Below are 25,728 nucleotides of genomic sequence, written 5' to 3' on the forward strand. Positions count from 1 at the left end.
CAAGGGTATTGAATGCCATAGCTTTGGGTCTGTGTATTCACCTTATTTTTTTCTTTCTCTACCTGTACTTGTATGAGAGAAAGACATACTGTACATGGAAATATGTTATATACACACTCTGTTTTATGCACCGTGTATTTCATGATAGGAATATATATACGTAATTATATGCATATATATTCATGGACATGTTCATAAATGTTCCATATATAAAATACGTAAAATATTGCATGCAGCATCATATGTGTGCATGTATATAAGACAAATATATACATATTCCTATATACACCCCCTATGTAGATATGCACAAACATATATGTATGTATGTATATATGTACACACACACACATGTATATATACATATACATAATCCAAATCTAGAACATGGTCCAAATCATATTCAAGGAATCTTACTGAGTTCCTGGGATGACCTCTCTATCAAGAACCTCAGTGCAAACCATTCCATCTTTTGGAAAATATTGCCAACTTCTTGGCTGAAGTCTCTTTTTCTTATGTCCTCACTGACCATTTTTCCAGGTGATGATGTTTAAAATGTGACATGCCCAGTCTTGCAAAAGTTGAGCTTCAATTTGCGTTGAGCTTTGGATTAAGGAATATGCTATCTCTATGGGAGAATGTACACATCAAATCCTTGTACATAACACTGCTCTTGAAGTTTAGAGTTTTGAAGATTTACAGCATTTTTCCTGTATGTTTTTACCTACAGATTGCATTATTTTCATCCTACTCACAAGAAACATTAATTTATCATTAGTCAGAAAGATTTATGTCTCTTGGGAACTAGTCTAGCTTCCTCTGGCTTATCAGGATGAAGACAGACAACTTGCTATTTGGAACTAAAGCAAAACAAATGACTAATTTCAAACAGTTTATCAACTGAAGTTCAGACCTTTGTGGGTCCAGGCCCCAGTCCACTCAGTGATTCTCCTGTCACCAGCGAGTTCACAAGCAGACACTGAAGTTTCCCATGCAGAAACGTATTTCTACTGCTCTGCTCTCTCAAGTGAAGCAGTTGGTGAACCGGTCATGGTGCATAGGATCTGTACCTACAACTAGCTCTCAAAAAACTGACTCCAGTACACTTTGGTGACAAGAAATATGTTGTCTGAAATTGTAACAACAGGACTATGCTTTACTCTTACCTAATATTCTAATGTGAAACCACTTTAAACATCATTTTATTCTAAAAAGCAATCCATTTGTGACTGACGTATCATTGGTTATGCCAGAAACTCTCCTTTCATATGAACTCATCCACAGAGCTAATGGGAAGACTAACACATGCATGTAATGCCTTTCCTCTACCACAGGTGTTTCTCTTCATCTCTCATCTGACTCTCTACAGCTTCTCCTCAAGGTCTGCAACACTGACCTATGGCAGTAAGTATAAGTGGGCAAGAGACTCTGTCCTGTAGGCATGAGCTCTGGAGTAGTCATTTTGGATTCAGAGCATTCAGGCTGTTCAAGATGAGAGTTGGTAGCAAAACTGTGAAAATAACTCTGGCACAAGATTCCCCAGGAAATAAATAGGAGCTCAAGAAGTGTGGAGCACAGAGGATCTTTTACCTATACTAGTGCAGTGAAACAGGGACAGCACAGAGGAACATTCTTCTCCTAAAGGTCTTCCCATGGATCCATAGTAGTGGGATCTAAGGGAGAATGACAGAGGAGAATTTCCTAGGACTGTTCTCTCTGTGTGACAAGAGAACGGGTCAAGTACAGAGGGTCACTAGCATCAAAGGCTGAAGTATTACGGGGAAAATAAATTACATATAATAATGCTTGTTTTTCATATTAGATTATATTATTCAAGAAACAATAGTAAAGATGTCTCAAGCTCATGTCTAAGTTCCTGACAGCCATACTTTTGCACTCATACAAGTGTAATGCTCTTTCTTTTGGACAGTGAAACTGCTGGGCTAATAAGTTCCAGTGCCAGCAAGACTGTTATTTAAGTCCTGGAGTCTGCTTAGAAGAATTTCTGGCTACTCTTAATGGATGGAGGTCTGTTAAGAGTTGAAAACCCTGCTTGTTCAAAGCCTCTCTAAAAGCAGTGTGGCAAAACAAGGAAATTTAACATCCTAACTCAGGAAAAAACAAATTGTACATTGGCATTGGATGAAAGATTCTCCTTTTATTTTAAAACCTCTGTAAAATCAGAGCAATGGGTCAATTCCAGCATTCAGCCAATTTAATTAGCAATTTCAGAGTAATCGTGGTAATGAGCCAAGTCGGCAAAGATGTCATTGGGGTTCTTGCAGTTCAGGTTGCAAAAACAAGCATTGATCCACATGATTTTCCAGGAAATCTCAGTTCCATCTGGGCACTCAAACCTCACTTCAATAGTCTTGGACTTGTAGGGTGTGCAGCACCTGTTGTCTGTGCAGATACCACAATATTTCGGTCTATAAGGACTTTTGCTCACGCATCCCGAGATGGTGTAGTTCATGGGTTCATTGGCCCTGTAGACAGCCAGGCACTTCTTCCCAGGCTAAATCAGGGAACAGAAAAAGAGACTGATTAATACTCATTGCTTCAAACTGACACAGGGAGATGAAAACCACCTTGCGAAGGTTTATGGTTTAGTGGACGTGATGGTGATGGGTTGGTAGTTGGAGTAGACGATCTTAGCATTTTTTTTCCAACCTTAATGATTCTATGATTCTATGAAGCTGCTAGAAGTGTTTTACAGACTGGATCTAGAGGTGTGACAGGTGGACACATCTAAACACGAATCCAGAAGCTGCAAGTAGGATACTTGCAAAATACAACTTATAGGCATGACCAGCAGTGCAGCATCACTTTTCTGCTAGCTGAGCCTCAGATCTGCCTACACCAGCAGTGAGCAGAGCAGGCTTGGCTTGCTTTTCCTTGTAAGGAGCTTTTGGATAAAGTTAAAGCTCTCAGGGGAAGGTTTTCATTCCAGCATGTGAAAGCACAGGAGGGGACATTTTGACCTCTCTGCAGCACAGTGAGTCCGCGTGTGCTCACTAATGGCCTCTGAGTTCAGAAGTGCAGTTCTCAGAGGCCAGCACACTAGCAAACAAAGGCTGGCCTCATGTCCAGACGAAGCTCAAGGGAAGCACGAAGAAGTGGTCCCCACCTTAATGTGCTTGGTGATATCCACCTCGCAGGGCCGCATGTTGCACAGGCGGCTTTCCTTCAGCAGCCGGCACTGGTCGTTGTCGTTGGAAATCCTGGTGGAGATGCCCAGCCCGCAGGTCTTTGAGCAGGGACTCCAGGGTGAAGTGTGAACGATGCAGTTCTTCTGCCAGGCTTCATCCTCCCCCTCGTATGCTATAGGGAACAGATTATCATATATTACTCAGCCAGGCAGCTTTCTGTATTAAACACCCTTGCTCAAGCTCATTACCCATTCAGGCCACTAACCCAAATAATTAAATCACAACGGAGCAGCTCAGCATCCCCACGAAGCTCCGCTTGCTTTTTTACCTCCCCATCCCACCCCCTTTGCCACTGACCTACTTGTGTCAGCCCCTCCAGCACTGCGAGCTCTTGGGGCCGGAGCTGATTTCTCTATTTCTCTTTACAGCCTCACACAAGGAGGTCCTTGTCTGGGCCCCCAGGTGCTATCACAATGCAAACACTTCATCACAGAAGTTGGTGCAGAGAAGTAATGAGATCTGATCGCACCATGAAGGGTTATGATTTCTGAGTCCATTCAATTGATTCCCTGTAGCAGAAAGTTGCTGACAGTCTTTGCTCTACGGCTGAGAGGTCTGGGAAGCAGCCACCGCCTTTCATTGGAAGGAAGAGCAGCTTGAATAGCTCACAAGGAACTTGGGAACCGCTTAGAAAAGGGTGGGCTCTGTTTTGAAAGGAGTCATCGACCTCAGGTCAGGTTCCTTCACAGTCTCTGTAAAAGTCCCCTCTGGTCTGCAGCTCACAGCATGGCTCTGATAGAAACTCAGCTGTGCTGAGCATGCTCATTATAACACTAGCTATCAATTTTAAAATGTTATTTTAATAATTAAATCAAATATAATAAAAGATAACCCTACTTCTAAGATAAAAAGTTAGGCAGGGAAAGCTGTGCTATGCCCATTTGTATGCCATAGTCCATGCAGAGAAAAGGCACATTTCAGTAAGAGATGCTTTAAATTTGGATCTATTTTGCAGCTGAGAGATACCAGGGACAGAAGTGAGTGATAAAATCTGGTGGTTTTAATCCACAGAAAAGAGACTAAAGATTTTTCAGGAGTTGGATTTGATGATACTTTATGGGTCTCTTCGAACTCAGTATATTCTATGATTTTTTTTATTTTTATTTTTTTGTACAACAATCATACGGTCCAAGGATGGAGAAAAAATTTATGTATCATCAACGGAAAAATAACCAAGTTCCCTGGCCTACTGCAAACAACCTGTGTCTCCTTGAGCTCTACTTTTGTGACATATTCTGTGGAATGATGTGACTCACATCTGTACATTGCTTCACAACGTTATGAGGATAAATGTATGACACATGGCAATGGAAACACACTGCAAGATTTAGAGACCATGCAAGTGGCAAATGGTACCACATCTGTTCAGAGAACTATATGATCCTCACTGTGAATGTGAGTGTGAGGGAAAAAGATACCTTATATGATACATAACGTAAGGTGAATAATGACATTGATCCAAGTGAACATAACTGCAAAAACCTGTAGAGATACAAAGACATTTTTGCCTAAAATTTCTAGTGAACCTTTCACCACAATATTTCAAAGCGTATCTGAGTTTGGGACTATTGAGGGGCTTTAAAAATGTACTACTAATGCAGTACCAGCCAGAAAGAAACTCTCAGTATCAAATTAAAATGAGATCACTTTGCTTTTCAGAGGTCCAGACAGAGAAAAAATGGTGAAGTAAAAAGGACTTGTGACATCTTACAAGTGCCAGCAGTGTGTTTATTGTCACACAAGCATGTCTGATCAATCTCACGTTGCTGCTCAGGAGGTAAAGCACCCCGCTGCTGTATACGTGTCCTGTCCTTCACTACAAGTCATCTAAGAGTGTCTGTGCCTTGTTCACACAAATACAAGACACCTGCCAGGCCAGACAGTGCAAACTAATAATTTTGTTGCTGACACTGACTTCAATTCAGGACAAGAGGTAATGGCCTTAAGTTATACCAGGGGAGATACAAGTTGGGTATTAGGGTATTAATTTCTTCTCAGAAAGAGTGGTGACATAGTAGAACAGGCTGCCCAGGGAGCTGGGGGAGTCACTGTCCATGCAGGTGTTCAAGAAATGTAGAGAAACGTGGCACTGAGGGACACAGTTTAGTGGGCATGGTGGGGATGGGTTGATGGTTGGACTAGATGATTGTAGTGGCAGCTTCCAACCTTACTGATTATATGATGCTATGGTTCAGTTCCCTGATTACTAAGGAGACATCCACCAAACTCTCACCATACCTGCAGAAGAGATGTGACGTGGAGAAGTCTTCCTGATTTTCTTGGAGTCATCACAAACCCACTGCTCACAGCACTTCCCTGCCATCTTAATCAGTTTTGGGTTTGGGCACCAGACAAGGGGGGGGCGTGAGTTTGTGCACATGGGAATGCAGCCCACGGCCCCATTAATGCATGTGCAGTTGTATTTGCAGTTGGGCTGAAATGTGTCCCCATTATTATATCTGACTCCATTGAGGACACATCCTACACCGACAATCTCTGAAAGGAGAGAAGAAAAAGACACACAAAGCACCATTACAATAATGCTGTCAATGAACTGTGTTAATGTATTCCTTTTAACGCACTCTGACGTGCATTAAAAAGAGTGTGGCCAGCAGGCAAGGGAGGTGATCCTTCCCCTCTACTCTGCCCTAGTAAGGCCACATTTAGAATACTTGGTTCAGTTCATAAGAGACAGGGATCTCCTAGAAGGGATCCAGCAGAGGGCCACAAAGATGATAAAGAGCCTGGAGAATCTCCCATTTGAGGAAAGACTGAGTAACCTGGGTCTGTTCAGCCAGGGTAAAAGAAGACTGAGAGGGAATCTGATAAATGTTTATAAATATCTAAAGGGAGGTAAGAGGCCAATGGATGAGCCTAGGTTCTTCTCAGTGGTATGTAGCAATAAGACAAGGAGCAAAGGCTTAAAACTTGAACATGAGAAGTTCCATACTAACAGCAGAAGACCTTTATAGGAAGGGTGACAGAGCACTGGAACAGGTTGCTCAGAGGGATTATGGAGTCTCCTTCTATGGAGATATTCGAGATCCATCTGGATGCCTACCTGCGCTATCTATTGTAGGGTCCCCCCTTAACAGGGGGTAGGACTTGTGATCTCTAGAGGTCCTTTCCAAGCCCTGCAATTCTGTGATTTACCAAGCTGCTCTCTGAGCAAAAGGAGGCAACACAGGGACATGTCAGGGCTGCAGTGTTCAGCATGAGACAAATGTAGTCACACCATCTGAGAAACCTTAAATTCCGAATCACTGAAAAAATAAATCCTATAATGCTTCATGAAAAAAAAATGGTATAAAATAAAATGTTTCATGCACAAATTCTCACTTAAATGATCGTTTCATTGCAGGCTGAAATAAACTATTAGAAGCTATTCACAGTAGGAACAACCCAATTAATTAAAACTGAAACTGAGTGAAATTTGATAATTTCTGAGAAATAAGAGAGGATTGCATGCAGTCTCAATGCAATACAGATCTGGTTGACACTTGTACCCTTCCAAAGCAGCAGTAGGAAGAGAACTGAGATAGCAAAGGAGCACCTAAAATGAGAGTGGATTACTGTATTAGGGAAGTAGATCCCACCGAGTTTATCACAGAACAATTTCCTTGGAAAATTAAGAAAAACACTATAATGTTATGAAAAATATCATTTGATGCATATTTGTAAATAAAAGCATGGATGATCAAGTTTTTTTTGCTATCCTTGAATAGGAATCTCATTGATTCAGGCAATAAGATGCAGAGCAACAATTTTAATTTTGAAGGCATGGACAATTCTTTGGAATCGGTGGGAGAAATCAAATAGTAAATTCAAGCTTCAGTTTCCTGTTTGGTCACACGGAGGCAGTGTGCACCCAGAGATCAGTTTGCTCAAGTTTTAAGTCTGGTTGGAAATGGAGCTGCAGTGCGGTTGTGCTTCAGGGCCAGCACAAACTGAAATGCTGGATTAAAATCCTCAAAAGCTGCCTATTTTTAGAATGAGTGGAATGAAAAGATCAAACACAAATCCTTTCTTTTACACACACAGAAAATAAATAAATAAATATACTTGCTGGAATGTGAAGCACAGAACCAGATTGTGCTTAGCTCCAATTGCAATGATGCTTCAGCCTTTATATTGAAGGTTTACTCATTGTTGGAGCCAAAGCAGAGGATTCTGCTGCACACATTTCTGGCTGCGCACACAGATTATATTTCAAGAAAATTCTGTATTCCCTGGTATCTTTTTATTTGCTTATTTGCTGGAGGACACTCCTCCAGAACTGTGCTAACTCTGCTTCCTAAAGTCCACATCCATGAAGAGGTTCACTGTGAAAACAACCCCAAACACAGACTGTGCACACAGACTGCATCTAAGATGAGCGAATGGGGGGTACTTCACAATTCCCATCCTTATATGCACAAAACCTACTTCTCCATCTGGATGTGTGTTCTGCACCCCACTGTATCCCTGCTACAGTACAGAGAAAATCCAGCAACACAAGGAGAGCTGTAGTGATTCTCAACAGGCTCCTATCTGATGTCCAAGACATACATCAGCATGCTAGTCCAGATACACTCTGAATTTCCACCATATTTCTTTTCCTGATTCTGCTTCCAAGATCATTCAGGATCTTTATTTTCCACAAATCCTATTGTTCCTGTAAGTCAAGCATGCCCAGAGAAGTTGTGCATTCCCCCATCCTGGAGGCATTCAAGGCCAGGCTGGATGGGGCACTGATCAACCTGATCTAGTGGGAGGTGTTCCTGTTATAGCAGAAGGATTGGAACCAGATGGTCTTAAAGGTCCTTCCCAACCCAAACCATTCTATGATTCTATGCTTTGGATTCTCTAGAGCTAGAGTTTTTGGCATCCAGCTACATAGCAAATTCCTCACAACAGTTAGCCCCCTAACCCCCAACTCAGAGCTCCACCCTTGCCTTCAGTCACCCTATAGCCAGTGAGAGTCTGGTGTATTTGGAGTGGAGGGATGCAGCCTATGTACAACATAGAGCATGGAAAAGAACGTGTCAGCACATCCTGTCATCTGCATCCACCCACATGCTGAAAGCAAGGGGAACACCACAACTTTTTGTTGTAGTCAGAGATAAGCTGTTTTACCTCATAATCATGGAAAGACCTAGCTTCTCATGTCCCTCAGCTGTGCACACCACCATGCCCCTCACCATATAACCAAAAATGTCACAAATTAGGGGATATATTTTCATGATAATAGGGGATGTGAAAGCATATTGGATGGGGAATCTTTTTAGACCTCACAGGACAAGCTGTAGCTCCTACTACAACACACTGTTATTGTCACAAGTGTAGTAATTATTTGGGATTTGTGGGAGGACTACAAATTGTGAAATCCAACTAAGAAAACAAGTGTTTAGATAAGTAAACACAATGCAATGTGAAGTCTTCCAAAGAAGCTTAGGAAGGCTGAGGAAGAGACAACCTCCAGCTTGTTTTCCTCTCCAACTGCAGGGCCAGCTGAACTGACAAAGTTTTTGACAGATGTTTACCTAACCTGTTCTTGCAGACCTCCCAAGAAGATACCATGTTCACACCAGACAAAACATCTGAATGATCCTATATCCTCTTTTCTTTATCTTGGATCTTTCTAATCTTAAAAATCACAGTTTAAGTTTCTAGCTCCCATAACATAGCTTCTCTAGGTGTTATTCTGTGTATGCTACAAAAATGTGCTGTTCTTCTTTGAAAACCATTATTGGGAATAAGTCTTTCCATCAGCATGTTTTTCATCCAGACCCCAATATTTCTTGTCTTTAAAGACAGTTGCACAACAGCACTTCCTACATTCACAACCCACTATAGAACCTTTTCCTGTTACAAGGAATGTAGAATCATCTACTTGCAAACCTGAAGGCCTTCAAATGATGGTTACTTCTTGCTTGTGGATGCAGCAACTCAAAAAGCAAGAATTCATTTGCCATTCCTCCTCATCCAGCCAGCTACCCCAAGACTAAAGACAGAAAGGAAATGGAAGAGGATGAATGGAGGAGCCACTGAATTTACAGTCAAGCATTTAATGAGATAAATTTCAGCTCAGACAGAGAGGAGCTGCCAGTGTATATCTAAGTCAAAAATATATGTACATCACTTACGTGCACATACTCCTATTTCGTACCTAGGTCTGTCTCCACTGTAGTCACAATACAGGCCCCTATGAAAATCACAGGTATCAGCCTCAGTGCAATTTTCTCCACGCTGCTTGGCGCACATCTTGCAGCAATCGCAGCCATCTGTGACAAGGCTGACTCCTATTGAGCACCGAGGTGGGGACTTCGGACACTCGCACGGCCACTTACAGTACTGAGTCCGTGTGTAGGCCTCTGTTGCAGCAGGGATGGTGGGGGTCATGGTGGTGGAGGTCTGGGCAATGGCCTACAAACAAAGAAACACAGCTTGGAAACTGTTCCAGAGAAAAGTGGCCGTGAATCCTGCGGTGATTAGTCCTCAATAAAAATCCCATTGGTTCCAAAGACGCTACAAGGAAACCAAAGAATAAATGTCATAAATGCGCTGCTCTACCATAGACCCCTTTAGATGTCAACCAAGGACAAAGACTCTGCACCTTGGACTATCATTCAAACTGCATAGATCCAGATTGCTGTTACTCAGCCTTTTCCAGACCTCTCCTCTCTGAACATGTAGGAAAATCTGATATATGAGATGAAGATGTGATGAGTCCGGTCCATATTATCCTGGGTACTTGGCTATGAGAGAGGTTACTTGTGTGGTAGAGGATGCTTCACCATAGCTGTTGTTGCCTGTTGGTTGAGAGATAGCATTAGAGCCTTTTGACAACTTGAAGGCTCCCTCAGGCAACAGTAGCTGCCATTCAGGTCTCCAACCAGGGTCATCATAGAATCATCATAGAATGGCCTGGGTTGAAAAGGACCACAATGATCATCTAGTTTAAATCTCCCTGCTATGTGCAGGTCGCCAACCACCAAACCAGGCTGCCCAGAGCCACATCCAGCCTGGCCTTGAATGCCTCCAGAGATGGGGCAACCTCCTTGGGCAACCTGTTCCAGTATGTCACCACCTTCTGAGTGGTAAACTTCCTCCTAATATCTAACCCAAATCTCCCCTGTCTCAGTTTAAAACCATTCCCCCTTGTCCTATCACAATCCCCTCATAAACAGCCATTCCCCTGTTTATATGCTCTCTTCAAGTATTGGAAGGCCGCAATGAGATCTTCCCAGAGCCTTCTCTTCTGCAAAAGAGGTTAAAGTGTTGTATTTTGAAAACACAGGAAAATGGGCTCTATCTGACTTCCTTTTCCTTGGATTTATCCCTAGTTATGTGGGTCTTGCATTCAAAACATCCTCTCACAAGAGGACAGGAAAAAGGTCTGTGAGCCCACAACACACTGACATGCAGCTAGGAACTTCTTTGATGTGAGGATGAACTAAAATCTACAGATTTTACACTCTATCATGGATCTCCTGAGGATGGCTTGGCCACCTATTCTCTTCTTGCAATAGCATTAATACAACTGCCTTCTTACAATACCTTAGCACTTTAACTTGAACAGAAACAAGGTTAGAGAAAAGCAAAGAGACTCTCTGAAATAAAAATCTATCCAACTGGCTCTGAGCATTTTGATATTCAAGTACACTCACCTCTGAATAATGTTTTGCTTGCCTCCTGTAACACAACACACATAAAATTGAGTTCCCTGAGAGATTCCCAGTGCTAAGCAAGGAAGCTATACTCTGGCTATAACATTTTAAAAAAAGAATAAAAAAGACATGCATTTCTTTTAACCATCCCCATCTTTATCCATCCTTTGTAGTGTTCAGTCCTAAAGTAGAAACTTTCCCCAATGACAAGATGTGAGGGCTGCAAAGAATGCATTTGTAACTCTGCAAAGTGCAGAGAACAAGGAAAGACAAGATCTAACAACTGCTAAATTAATCCCATCCATTCCTGGCTATCTTGTACTGTTGTGACAGTGCACTCCTTTCCCGCCCCAACACCCCCCTCTCCCGCCACAATCCAGCCTGATCGTTGTGGCCTATTTAAGGCCTAGTGCACACAATGAGGTGGAAAAGATCTTGTTCTTGGGACTAATAACAATCAAGGTTTCACCACTGGTGCTCAAACACTTGATAACAGACACCTGGTTCAACAGAACCAATTCTAAACTGTATGACTGTGAGTCAACCATTCCACCCAAAAATACCAAGCAGTCTAAGAACCCCTGGCAGAGTAACTCTCTCCTTGCAAGCATCTGGCTGCACACCAGAATCTCCCCTTGAGTAGGTGCAAGTCTCGAGGATACTTAACATGCGTGCAGAGATTCACTCAGGACTTGGTGATGCCTTGCTGACAGATCCTCTGTGATTTATTGTTTTTAAACTACTCTAGTTTTGCTAAGATTTGAGCTTAGATTCATTTTTCACCCCCCACCTTTTGTGTAGCAAATAGTCAAGGATAACTAGCCATTTCAAATCTTGTTAAGTCATTGTTCAAATTACCATCTTGTATCTATTTATACCAATAGGTAAATTTCTGCCTTCCTCTTACAAGTGAAGCGTGCAGTGCTTTAGCCTTCTCCCACAACAGCTGTATATTCTATATATAAAAGAAAGAGGTGGAAGTGGAGACCTTTTTTACAATATCCTAACAGCCTCGCTGGTTGGGTCTGTGTACCCAGGGCTGTCAGCAGCAGCTAATCACTCTTTAGAAATAACCATATTTCTTTCAGATTGACTGTCCTAAGCCAGGACACTGAAGTTAATAGCAACACTTAAAGTGGACACCTACACGTGCACATCTGAGGAAAGGACTGAGAATTCGTCCTGTCTCTCCTCCAAGCGGTGCATCTGCTTTCTCCTGGTTCTATATATTTTCCAATGGATTGTTTTCTTTACAGTGTCAAATGTCTCAAAAAAAAAAAAAACAAAAAAAACACGGGGTGGGGGTTGGCTGGCTTTCTATTCACTCCAATCAAAACAAAGGCTTTGTTGGGAAAAGCCAAGAATTGCCACTGCTAGTGCTATATTTGAAGATAAGTATCTTAGTAATTAGTTATCCTTTATGCAGAACACTAAACTGTTAACTCACTGCTAATCTCTGCCAAATAGGCACTGTGTTTGCTCTGGGCATCATTCCCAAATCCATTAAGGCCTCCTTTACACAGAGCTGGCCTTAAAGTTGGCTTAAAATCACATTCAAACTCATGTTTAAACTAAAACATACCAATATAATTTATTCCCACTTTAAAGCTCCTTAATGCTGCCAAAGTTGTTAAAAGAGGAATGTCCAGAACAATGAAAAGCCCTGTCCCTTTAATGGTATTTTTCATTCCACTCAGAATAGTTTGAGAAAGTTCAATAATCTGTCACTTGAGAAGCCTCTTCAAGTGCAATAAACCTATTTACTTTGTTGCTGATGAGTAAAAAAGTGCTTAATCAAATCCAGATAGACAGACAAAAGTCACACAGCTATTTAAAGGGCCCATTGCCATGGCCCAACCCCGTAAGTAAATCCCTTCGCAGACCATTGTTTCTACTGTTAATAAGGGCAAGCAAACAGCCCTATGTGTATCTACATTACCTACATTATCTACATTAAATGTCTGTGAATCAACATACAGAAAGTAATCAGTAAGTCCTGTCAATCCATTGATTATAGTTAATAGGTGAGGGTTAAGACTGCATACTTGTAAAGGACTTGTAAAGGCTCCGTCACCACCATATATTGAAATGCGTCCATCATGCACCAGAGCAAGTGTGCTACCTGTGCAGCTTCCAGGCCTTCTTCCTCTACCCTCCTGATTCCCTTTGTTACAAAAGAAGCAATTCTACACATTTATAAATACTTGGCCTTTTCTCATGGCCATCTGTCACCACTGGGATACCTAAATCCCTCTGGAAAAGTCATTTAACCCCTCTACTGCAGCATCTCAGAGCCTTTTGGGATACTTTCCTATTTATGGTTAAGTCACAGCGAGTAATGTTTTCTAAAAAACATAATAAAAACCATCGTTTCCACGGTTACTATCAAAACCACACAGTAATGGTCCTCATCAACAGGCATCCTTACCAAAATCAAAGTAGAATTAACAACAACAACAAAGGCACAGCACAACAAAAGCTTTCGTGTAAGTTACCATTTCAAGAATCGTGTCTTAAGGGTCAATATAATACAGAGGAGGACAACTATTTTGTATGAAATTCAGCATGAGAGTGAAGAGAAATGTAACAATAGTGATGGGGAGTTGAAAAACATATTTTAAAACAGAAAAAGTGTTTTTTTTTTTCCAGATATTGGTAATTAATTTCATTTTTATAACTACTCTTCATACTTGGGGTCAGCAAATCTGTTGTGTTGGGTGCTGAGGAGAAGATGCTCCACTGCAAGTTATTAACGAGATCTAACTATGTTGCTACTGGGGATTAAAAATCCATTCTCACTTACTGACTGAAGTATTTCTCTGTAATAACATCTCTCCTAATTTATGCTAGGCAAACCCCAAAATCATTTCTTTTTGTATCCACAGATAATAACATTTCACTAGCAATAACTTCCTGATAATTTCTAGGTTCACAGTCAAGAAAAGAGAAGAAGAAAACAAAGTGTCTGAGTGGGTACCACGGCCACAAAATCAATACTTGTAATAGCCACAAGTTTTATTATGCAGATTTTTAAGATAAGATATGAATACCAGAGTTTTTGCAGCATATTCTATCTACTGGAAAGCTGTATTTCCAATCTGTTGGAAAATACCATAGATGTAAGTTTGTTTTATTTTTTAAAGTTGGAAAAACCAAGATGCAGTGTTGAAATTAATGCATACAGCCCAAATTGCAAGAGAACAGCAACGCTGTTACATAATACATGAGGAAACCTCAAGTTTTGTTTTTAGAATAAAGGCTGAGATACATTGGAATATATTCCTTTACTTCCACTTCTTATAGATCTTTAAAAGTACATTTGCATGTACTCATTTAACTGTTCCAATGCTGTAAGATCTTAGTCTTAAAATCTTTCAGCTAATTTTTTCTCAAGACAAGGTAGGTCTTGTCTTGGAGAAGAAAGGAGAGAAAAGTTATCAGTGTTCTTCCCCTCTATTTTATTGATGAGAAAAAAGGTGGACCGTCTCTATTTTCCAACTGTAGAGAAGCTCAAAGGAGCATTTTTAAGCTACATTTCTGATACTGCCTTTCTGAACATTTTCGAGACGCAATCTGAATTATCTCCTGTCCTCCACCTCTGGCACACTCACAAGAGAAAGATGTTGAAGTGGAGACCTTTTTTATAATACCCTCCTTATTATCAAAAGAAGATTATGTGATCAAATCATCTGATTTACAGACTGCCCCTAACAGCCTCGCTGGTTGGATCTGTGTACCCAGGGCTGTCAGCAGCAGCTTATCACTCTTTAGAAATAATCATATTTCTTTCAGATTGACTGTCCTAAGCCAGGACTCTGAAGTTAATAGCAACACTTAAAGTGGACACCTACACGTGCACATCTGAGGAATGGACTGAGAATTCCTCCCTTCTCCTCCAAGTGGTGCATCTGCTTTCTCCTGGTTCCACCTACTGGCTGAACTATTTAGTCAGCCTTGAGCAGAAACATCAGTAGAGCCAATTCTACATACAACGTACAGATCCAAATGTTCTCACTCAAAGCTCTTTGAAAATCACCCCAGGAGACTCAGATTGAGAGAGCTGCATCATCCCCTTAACAACCTGATGCAACACTGTTTGCAGGAGAACACAGGGGCTGGAGCTTAATAAAGAAGTTAAAATGAATTATATATACGTATGTTTGTATGTTTGTATATAAAAGGAATGTATGTAATGAGGCAATATCCATCTCTGAGTACCATCACTGGGAAAGCACAGAGATTGCTTAGTGTAAACCCAACAGAAAAAGAGCTTGACAGCTCAGTGCATAATGCTGATTTTTCACCACATTTAGGATCTAGAATTACCTTTCAATTCCGCAGTTAAAAAGGGAGTAGTATTGTGTGGATATCTGAATGGGAGGCAAATCCCCAGTGAGAGTGGAGCAATTTTATCAGTCTCTCTAAAAACATTGTGAAAATCATGCTTAGAGACGCTGTAATTCAAAACATTTTCACCCCATTCACACAGTATGGATGCCTGTCATGTAAACGCATGAGAAAAAAAAGCAATTTTATGTCTACCTTGACGGAAATGTGAGAGCTCTCTTGAGGATCCAGTTTGAAAACCTGTTGCCTTTGCTTCGGCAACCTCTCTTATGAATATTGCTGCTTCCAAACATATGAAGAGCAAAATTTTGCATTTCTGCTATTTCTGCTGTTAGAATTACTTTTTCCCAACAGTACAAGACACTCATAGATGGACTAATCTTGAATTCAGTTAAGATGAAGAAAAGGAAAGGCTCAAAGGCACATTGAAAAGGGACAACTTTTATTTCACTATAAAATAGATAACATATCAAAATGAATCTGAAAGGGCAAGTTGGCTGTGGTGTTTCCATTGTGAGTGCTTTACCTAGCTTGTGAAGCTACAGCAAAGACACCAGTGTATGGAAACAACTGGTTATGTTGTCATCAAAAACAGCTACTTTCTAAATGTTACTCATTTTGCACACAAATGACATTACATTTGTCTACAGTCTTCTGACTGTTTTGAGAAACAAATGAGAAGAAGTAAGATCAGGACACATTTGTGATTTGTGACTGTATACAGGAGATGATAGAGAAGAAGGCATGCCAGGGAAGGGTTATTTTTAAGCCTAATAAGGCTAGCTTCAGGAGGCTGTAAGCTAGAGCAAAGAGATAATGTGGGACAAAGGGAGATTAGTTGTAGCTCAGCAGAAGAGTTATCTCATTATACATTGCCAGGGTGTGAAAGCAGGAGTATTGGTTACTACAGGTCAAAAGAGCAAGTACTTTTCTTGGTTTCTGATGAGCACAGTAGGACCTGGCTTACATCAGTGGGCTTAGAATCATAGAATCATTAAGGTTGGAAAAAGTCACTAAGATCACCTGGTCCAATTGTTGGCCCATCACCACCATGCCCATTATGTCATGTCCCTCAGTGCCACTTCCGCTTCCTTGAACACCTGCAGAGGTGGTGACTCCACCAACTCCTTGTGCAGCCTGTCCCAATGACTCACCGCTCTTTTGGAGAAGAAATTTTTCCTAATATCCAACCTCCAGGACTCAATGTCTGCCTTGTAGCAAGGTGCACAGAATTGAACACTGTACTCAAGGCACAGCCTCACCAAAGCAGAATACAGCGTGATGTTCACTTCTCTAACCCTACACTATTTCTGATACAAGTCAGGACGCTACTGCCCTTCTTGTCCACAGTGAGGACACTGCTGGTTCACGTTCAGCCAGATGTCAACTAACACCAGGCTCAAATCAGGCTATCAAGGTAGAAATTTGCTTTTTGGCTTTACTCAGTTTGAAATTCTGAGCTGAATATTGCTGAATATTTGGATTACTACTAAATACAAGACAGATGGGTTGACAAAGAACCAGTTCTTACAGCTAGATCAGCAGTAAACACAGTGCTATCAGGTTTTCCTTGTTATACTTTCACAGCAAATCCCCAAATCCCTATGAATGCTCAGCAACTATCACAAGATAATACTAATGATGAGTGAGCCAGCAGCAGGGCAGAGATATAAATCAGATTCTGCAGGACACGTGACAGGAAGAGGAAAATATGATTACTCGGGGCACGGCTTCCCAGAGCATCCATGAGTTTCTAGATACCTTCTTAAAACTGATGTCAGACATGAAATCTCCAAAATATATTGTACACTGGTGGTTCCTGAACACAGAAAATGTAAGACAGTTTTATAGATGTCAAGTGCCAGTTGGATTTATTCTTGATGTGCACTGTAAGCTGAGCAGAAAGGAACATTCTTCATGAAGCATAACATTCAATAGCTTAAGAAAATAAAAAATCCACAGTGAGTCAACCATTAATATTTCTGAGATCTGCAAGTAATGAAAAACCAACTTCCCATAACATCATTTTGGAAAATATATCTGTGGGAAGAATGCAGGCAGATGTTTGAAATATCCTTTTCTAACTCAGTTCAGACAATTGCAGAGTAAAGATTACATACATTCACTGCTTTGCCAAAATATTGCCAAAATATTGCTCATAGTGGCAAACTCAGTGTAGTCTTGTGTTTTCTTTACTTTTCTTGATGGAGTGTTCAGAGTGAAAGAACTTCTCTGATAGAAAGCAACCTGATGTTTTGTAAGCATTCTTCCAGTAAGAGCAGCACTTCCTTAGAATTACAGTGACCTAAAAATGTTTGTACATCATTAACAAGTTGACATGGCCACTACATACTCCATTAATTAGGGCATTAAACAACATATTTTCTGTGTTCTGAAAACATTTCAAAGTCTTGTGCTGCACATGTTTCATCTGTGCAGCTAATGAGCTCATGTGGTAAAACTAGCTTGAACTAGAGTTTGAAAATCAACAGGGAACATCTGGAGCAACAGAGAAGAGTCTCCAGAAGGGATGAATAGGCAGACTTCAATTTTAGGAAAGCAGAATGCAGAACAAATGAGAGTGCATTTGGACCATCCAAGGTCATAAGGTTACAAATCATCCTAAAACAGTACAGAACAAGATGCTGACATATGAGTCATGGGGTGGGTGACAAAAGCAGTACCATAGTTCCAGTTCCCAGACAGGACCAGACTGCTTTGGCAGAGTTCTACTTTGCAATTAGCCATGTTCTGCATTTCTGCTTATCTCATACTATTCAGTCATGATCTGGAATAAAGGGGAAGATGCTTTCTGTCCTCTTACTCTTAACGCTTTGTTCCAAGCCATATAAAAAAAGTAAAGACAGAAGTTCCACTTTTTTCTTTTTTTTTTCCTTCCTTTCTTTCCCCCTGTCAAGAATAGCAGAAGTTTGATGACATTTTTCTAAATCATCTTAGTTTTAATAATTCTTCTATTCGAAACAGAAGTCTGAATTTTGAATGTTAGCAGTTTTCTACCAATATTTTCAATGCAGAACTGTTTGACTTAAAACAACTTTTCATTTCAAATGAATGTTCATGTTTCTACTTCCTTTAAATAACAATTTTCCTCCCATGTCAAGCTTCCACTGCTTAGCTTTGGCTTTCCATGTTGATCACTTGTTATTTTTCAAATGTCCTCCCTGAAGTCCATACCAAAGACTAACAACTTAACAACTTGCTTTCATCTTGTCAGGGCTCAATAGGCTAGATGGAATACAGAAATTAATCTAGTCTTGGTGAGATATGAGTGGATTTATTTTACTACCTGGACTTCAGTTTTGGGCCCTTGCTTTAAGTGGAATATTAAGGAAATAGGCACCAGACAATGGCAAACAAGATGGTCAGAGCCTTAACACAATTTGAGGCAAGATGTGAGAGAACTGGGCTTCTGGAGTCTGGCAAAGAGGCTGATTGGTATCAACCCACAGCTGCATGAAGGTGAGCAAAAAACATCGCAACAAAATTCTTCTCAGTGGTAGCTGAAGGCATATATATGGACAATAGCCACAGAATTCATTCAGGGAGCCTTTGTCTGAATACCAGCAAGGCTACTTCTTGACAAGGAGGTGAGTGTAGAACTGGGACAGGTCCCGTGGGTCTGAATTGTCCATCTTTGGCTGTTGCAGTGGCAACCACAATTTCTGGGACTGTGTGATTGCATACTTCATCAAAACCATTCACAGAATATGTCCATAAGCCAAACCAGTCCTGCCTTCAGCTAGCTCAAGTCTGGTTTTGGCATACAAAAGTAAAATACTATTATTCTTTTGTTAAACAATACATTTAATGCAGACAAAAATATCCTATTTTGTAGATACATCTCCTCTTCATAAGCACAGACAAATATGTCATTTGGCAGCTAATTATTATTTTATCTGATAACAGGAAACATACCATATGTCTACTTTCATAGCTGGAGGATTTCAAAACAATAGAAGGAAAGTGAATTTGCCACTGCTGCTCTAATGGCCCCATGGGAATACATGGCATGCACAGATTCATCCAAAGAAATGTAGCTACCATTTAATGTGATGTCATATCACTATATCAAAGCAACCTCAAGACTTTCAGTGAAAGATGAGAAGTAAGGCTGCATTGGTAAATACTTATGGTTGAGTGAAAAACAGATGGAGCTTACAAGTTTTCTGAATAAACAGTATCATTTCCAGGCAAAGAGACCCATAGTGAAAGGATATTTTTGCTCCAAGAATGGCGTATTTTGTTATCTGATTAAATCTGTTAGACAGATAATGCAGATGAAAGAAATATGGGTCAGTAACATTCTTAGGATAAGCAGAAGATGCCAGACCTTCATATGCTCTAGAAACACTTGAAACTATTTCAGAGTCTGACAGCAGAATAGAATGACCAAACTTAAAATGATATGCCTTATTCTACCCTTTGCCAGCCAAAATCATGGCAAAATCTTCTGTAGCACTGGAAGTGAGTCAGCTCTGTATGTGCAGAGAATAAGACAGCATTAGTAGGTTTGAAGCAAAGATACCCACATCAGGATCTACCACAGCCTAGTTATTGGAGCTCTTCTGAGAAGATGGAAACATGGAATACAAATATTCATCCGGCATCTGACTAGCGTCTGAGGCAGTCGCTAGAAAACCAAATGCTTCTGGTTTTATTCTCTCTTTAATTTCTCACTGCAGAGACAGCCTGATTTCTCTGAAGGCACAGGAACAAGTGATCTGTTTTAGCAGAGAGAATGCATAGCAAACAAGTGCTTTTTTCTCAGCCAGAAGGCAAAGCAGAGCTGTGGTATATAGAGCTCTCTGTTGATGAGAAGGAGTTAGGGGAGATATTTTGGTCCAAAAGGAGAGAATGTATTGCCAGGAAAGTGGGAAGAAGAATAAGCTGCAGAATTGTCCAATGGGAGTTGTACTAGATGACCTCTAAAGGTCCCTTCCAAATAAAATATTTCTACAAATTCTACCTCATCCTCTGGAAACCTCTCTTCCCCCTATTTAACATATATAATAGCATCACTATACTCAAAGGCATTATGATATTTCTACATCTGTACTGTGAAAGGTTTGGCTGGTATCACTCATGATGAAAAACCCTTGAGAACAAACATAATTTTCCACATATAAGAGATTGATGCTTGTAGGAAGCACAGAATTTCCTATACTCAGAAACAGAACAGAATCATAGAAACATTTGAGTTGGAAGGGGCTTTTAAGGGTCAACTAGTCCAACCTTCCTGCACTGAAAAGGGACATCTACAGCTAGATCAGGTTGCTCAGAGCCCAGTCCAGACTGACCTTGAATTTCTCCAGGGACAGGACACCCACCACCTCTCTGGCAGCCTGTTGCAGTGCTTCACCATTCTTATCATCAAAAAAATCTTTTTCTGCTGTTATACTTGGCCTAAATCTCCCCTCTTTTAGTTTGAATTCATTTCTCCTTGTCCTATCATGAGACCGTGCTAAAGAGTCTTTATTATAGCTTCTCTGTCTACGGAAGAGTCAACTAAATCATCGATTCTCATTACTTGCAGGTAGAAATGAGTATCAGATGGAGGAAAAACAAGTTCCTGTGATTAGTATAAAAGATCATAGAATCACAGAATGGCCTGGGTTAGAAGGGACCTCAAGGATCATCAAGTTCTAACTCCCCTGCCACAGGCAGGCTTGTCAACCACTGCATCAAGTAGTCAGTTAGGTTGTCCAGGTCCCCAGTGTGGTAACATAGCAAGTATGTAGGGCTTAGTATTCTTTCATGAGCCTATGGAGGTTTAAAGGGACTTTAAACTCTGTGTAAAGCAAAGAGTTTTAATGAAAATCAGATTTTTTTTTTTAAACATGGGATTTATTAGGTAAATTGATTTCATTACAATAATTTGGACAGATACAGGAAATACTGAAGAAACACAGCCCTCCTTTGCATCAACTGTGCATAGTGCACAAAGGTTGAAAGGAAAAAGCTCACGGCGATGAAGGAAGTATTTACGGTGCTATAAACTTATTTAGCTAGTGGCAGCAGCGTTTAAATTAAGGAAGGGAAACAGGAATTGAAGATGATGTTATACATCCAGACAGCAAGAGGTGGTCTCTTGTTCTGAACAAGCGCCAGGCATCTGGAAGCCTCTGAAAAAAAGAACTATAGGTATCCTAATATGCATAGGAAGAGCAAGAGTTTTGTGCTATCACACTGATGGTGCAGAGGCAAAAGAGACACACAGTCAGGAGACAAACCACAAACACCCCCTGCCAGGACATACAAAGTGGTTAATGGCACAGGGGGAATTCAAATATGAACACAGAATGATAAGAGTGTCCATGTTTACACAAAGAAGGAAAGGGAACTGGATATCTTCTGTGGCCTCTGCTGACAAACATTCAAACTCTCCTGGCACCTCACAACACCAGCAGCAGGACAGAAATGTTGTCATGGCCTGTGCTACTTCCAATGATTGAGTTTTCTGCATTCCCCTCCCCCTACTGCAAATCCTAGAAAGATTCCTATTACATATGTGTGTATACAAACTGATTCACACAAACAGATGAGTATCTAAATAATCCACTTAAGGTTCAGGGATCTGAAAGAAAATATAAAACAATACAGAGCACAGAACAGATGCTGCTCTAAATCAATTCTTCAAGGAGATGAAATATTGAATTCCCTGGGAACATATTATCTTCCTAATTGTTTTCTTCCTAAAGCTGATGTAAAGCCTTTAGCTATATTACAGGCTGCTAATGTCAAACAACTGCCTCTTGAAATATCCCTCAGTGGATTTAATTAGGCATTTTGTCACTGTGTTTTATTATGTGCCAAAAAGGAACTGTAAAAGGAGCTCTGAAGTTCTTTGCTATAGTGATTCTTGATGTTCAAAGGAGAAGCAAGCAGCAGAATGTGAAGCACACACTTCTGAGCATTTATTCTGCTGCCTTAAAAAGCAAAGATCTAATGAACAATAGCAAAAAAAAGTCTTAAGACTTTTACATAAAGACAGTAAATTCAATAGAAATGTAGCTGGCAGCACAGGATGAGGTCAGATGTATGGAACCACATAGAACAGTTGCCCAAACACACCAGGTAGATATCAAAAATATGACAACTCATAAGCTAGAGAAATGATGAAACATTCTATGCTTGTGTTAGCTAAAGGTCTCCTTTTCCCAACCTCTGTTGAGCTTATGTATCGTAAATCCATGGAACAAAACAGACTATCTGAAGGAATTTAACCGTTTCACATATGGACCAGAAGCATTACTTGCAAAAACATGTATACAGAAACACTTCACAGATGATTATAAAGGCTAATGCTATGAGGATGGAGGAAATCAGTAAACAAATATGGAAATCATTATCCTTTCTAGATAGTAGTCAAGACTGAAATAGTTTGGAGTATGGGTTCTGTAAGCAGAAAAGGGGGAACTGCAAATTGAGTGTACTTAATGCATTTATCTTAACACGTCTGTGACAAGATTTTTACATTACAAGAGAAAGAACTAAGCACATAGTTTAGAATCTACAGTGGACCAGTCGAACGAGGCATCCTCCTTCCTTAACATTTCTGAGTAAAATTCTCAGGGCAAAATGTTCCAGTGCCTCACCAACTTCCGAATGAAGAATTTCCTCTTAAAATCTAATCTAAATCTTTCCTCTTTAAGTCTAAAGCCATTTCCCTTTGTCCCATCACAATACTCCCTGACAAAGAGTCTCTCTTCAGCTTTCCTGTGGACCCTCTTTAGATACTGGAAAGCTGCTAGTATGTCTGGAGCCTTCCCTTCTATAGGCTGAACAACCCTAATCATTCAGCCTGTATTTGCAGGAGAGGTGCTCCAGCCCACTCTGATCCTCCTCACGGCCCTCCTCTGGACTCACTCTAACAGGTCCATGATTTCCTCGCATTGGTGGCTCCAGACCTGGAAACAGTTCTTCAGATGGGGCCTCGTGAGGGCAAAGCAGAGGGGGACGATCATCTCAACCTGCTAAATAAACTTCTTGATACAGCCCAAGACAAAACTGGCTTTCTGGGCTGCAAGCATACATTGCCGGCTCATATTCAGTTTTCCATTCATAAATACCGTATTATTAATTTTTGTAATGCTGCAGTTAATTTCATCTGAATTACATGCTCAAGCACCTAACAAACAAACCAAATTCCATGTCTTCAATAAAAAATAAAAGTATGTTTTCATGACAAGTCCATCAGGAGGGCAAAGCTTTGAAGTGCACAAGCATTCAAGAGTCAGTTCATCCCATTACAAGAAAAATAACCCTTCTCCTTCTGTAGAAACTACTCAGGGAATTTATCAATTGAATTTTAATTACTTGGAATTAAAGTTAGAAGTCATAACAACTTTTTCCTTTAGGAACACAACAACAGAAAGTGGGAGCTGCAAGGAAGAGGAGCGTTTTCATCAAAAGCAAGAGGAAACCTTATTTGTTCTGAATAAAGCACTAAATCACAAAAGGATGGAAAATGTGTGGGATGTGTGAAAGAAAGAAAAAGAAAAAAAGAAAAAAAAAAAAAAAGGCTGCTCTGGACAGGGACTAAAGGGGGAATTTGCTTTCAGGAGAGAATCCAGGACTTATTGACCCTTCCAACTTTAGGTATTCTCTGATTCTATGAAGATTTGAAGGGTAAAACTATTCTGTTTATCAAACCAGTGAGTATGAAACGTGGCTGCATCAACAGAAAAGTGGAACCTGGAGTCAAAAGTGCAATTTTAACGTGTCCTTTTCTTCCCTAAATCCACTGAGAAGATTAACAGTTGAGATTTCATAACAAAAAGAAAGACCCCAACTGTGTAAGTTCTGTAGCAACAAAGTGCTGAGAGGGAGGAGATTTGGCTCTAGTGTGCTGGAAGCCACACAGTGCTATCAGCAACAACATCCACTTTCCAGGACACAGCCAAGAAACGAAGCCTATTCAAGGTTGAAGAAATCACACACAATGGGAATTTGCTGTCTGGAGGGTAACTGCCAGACCCTGAGGTCAAGCTGAGCCAGATGCAACCAAAGCTGCACGGACCAGACCTCCCATGATTGTAAATCTCTATATGTTGCCAGGCCTCCAGGTCACTTTTCTCCTCTTTCCCCTAGTGTGCTAAGCTGAAAGCCCTAGAATGTTAAAATTTGACTTCCATTTTTCAGCCTATCATTCAGCCTCAGAGGAGTGTCCAAGGCTCATTGTTTTCTGTTTGGGTTCAGATACACAGCACAGAAAAATACAGAGATACCAAAATGCATGTATGGATCTAAACTGTACTGTGGTCAACAGTTTAGGGCTGATCCTTGTGGACCTGGGTCTCACATCCAATATTTACAGAGCCCAGAACCATTAACTCTCCAAAACTGAAGGGAATAGGTGCTGTCTGCTTTTCAGTACCTTTACAGCAGGGGGATGCCTGAGTTTAGGCTCTGCTGCATTTTTGTCCTATGTTTCATTCTTAAGAGTGACTTAGATCCATGTCTGCTTTATGTTTGATTTTTTTTTTTTTTTTTTTTTTTGCTTTTCCCTTGGATGGTTACCCTATTCATGTTAAATTTTGATCTATCATTTCATCCCATAGATCTTAATAGTATCAGATAACTGCTAAAAGTAGCAGTTTGACTAAAGCTTAATTAAAACTATAAGGAATCACAGAATCATATAATCATTTGAGTAGGTAGGCACCTTTAAAGGCCAACTAGCCCAACTTCTCTGCAGTGAACAGGGACACCTCCAGATGGAGTAGGTTGCTCAGAGCCCTGTCCAGCCTGATCTTGAATGTCTACAGGGGTGAAGCATCCACCACGTCTCTGGTGTATACCACTTCAATTTTAATAAGGCTAAAAGGAAGTTAGATGACCGGAAAAAGTTTCAGAGATGAATGAATTTCCTGAAGTTAAGAGCTTTCTGCAGGTGAAGACTGTCAGGGAAATTGCACATTGACAATACTGAAATCATTCAGAACGCTAACTATTGAAAGGCCTCATATGTATTTTACTCTATTTTGGTGAGAAGAGAATAAAATAATGGTTTTCTTCCAAAACAGTGCTTTGTATGCATGGTTCAGAGTTCCTTTCCACAGATGATCTGAGATTTTCTCTGCTTCTTTAAAGAAAACTTGGAATTTAGTCTTAAAACAGTACTGTTCTCTCACAGCTATCAAGTTTCCTCTGCTTTGGACAAGTTCTCTACATCTTGTCTGTACTGGCCTGGATTTCCACAGAGTTCCATATTTAGAATCCTATGGACCTGGTATGAGAAGGATTCTCCTTCCTTTGGCTCCTTGCTCATGAGTAGTGTAATTCTTTCCCATACTGAAAACAAGCCCTACAAGATTTGGCCTACAAAAATTGCATAAAGCAGTTTGCACCCTTATGTATGTCTGCAGGACCAGTGCGCTACAGTCTAGTTTTGCAGCAGGCATTTGCCCATTTCCTGCCATTATTTTTATCAAGAAGATGCTGGTTGAGGATGTGGTTATATGGATAGGAGAACCATGTCTTCTTCTCAGTGCATTAGCCAGCCC

General features: G+C 40.5%; 1 protein-coding gene across 4 annotated transcripts in view; it reads right to left on the bottom strand.

Annotated features, from left to right (window-relative positions):
- Positions 1–2,155: 2,155 nt before the first annotated feature.
- CCN4 (cellular communication network factor 4) overlaps positions 2,156–25,728 on the bottom strand; it is a 37,790-nt gene continuing 14,217 nt past the window's right edge. The window contains exons 2-6 of one of the 4 annotated variants that reach the window (XM_042809107.1): positions 9,536–9,611; positions 9,332–9,390; positions 5,445–5,702; positions 3,125–3,318; positions 2,156–2,512 (exon numbers count right to left, since the gene is read on the bottom strand). In XM_042809107.1, the coding sequence (XP_042665041.1) occupies positions 2,213–2,512; positions 3,125–3,318; positions 5,445–5,702; positions 9,332–9,390; positions 9,536–9,611 (887 nt within the window). In that variant the 3' untranslated portion in view covers positions 2,156–2,212. Of the gene's footprint in view, positions 2,513–3,124; positions 3,319–5,444; positions 5,703–9,331; positions 9,714–25,728 lie in introns of those variants that run through there. The other 3 variants (XM_042809106.1, XM_042809105.1, XM_042809108.1) reach the window with 3 other exon arrangements.

Source organism: Centrocercus urophasianus, unplaced genomic scaffold (assembly GCF_019232065.1).
Source record: "Centrocercus urophasianus isolate 14NV4802_14NV808 unplaced genomic scaffold, USGS_Curo_1.0 seq_11, whole genome shotgun sequence".
NCBI lineage: Eukaryota > Metazoa > Chordata > Aves > Galliformes > Phasianidae > Centrocercus > Centrocercus urophasianus.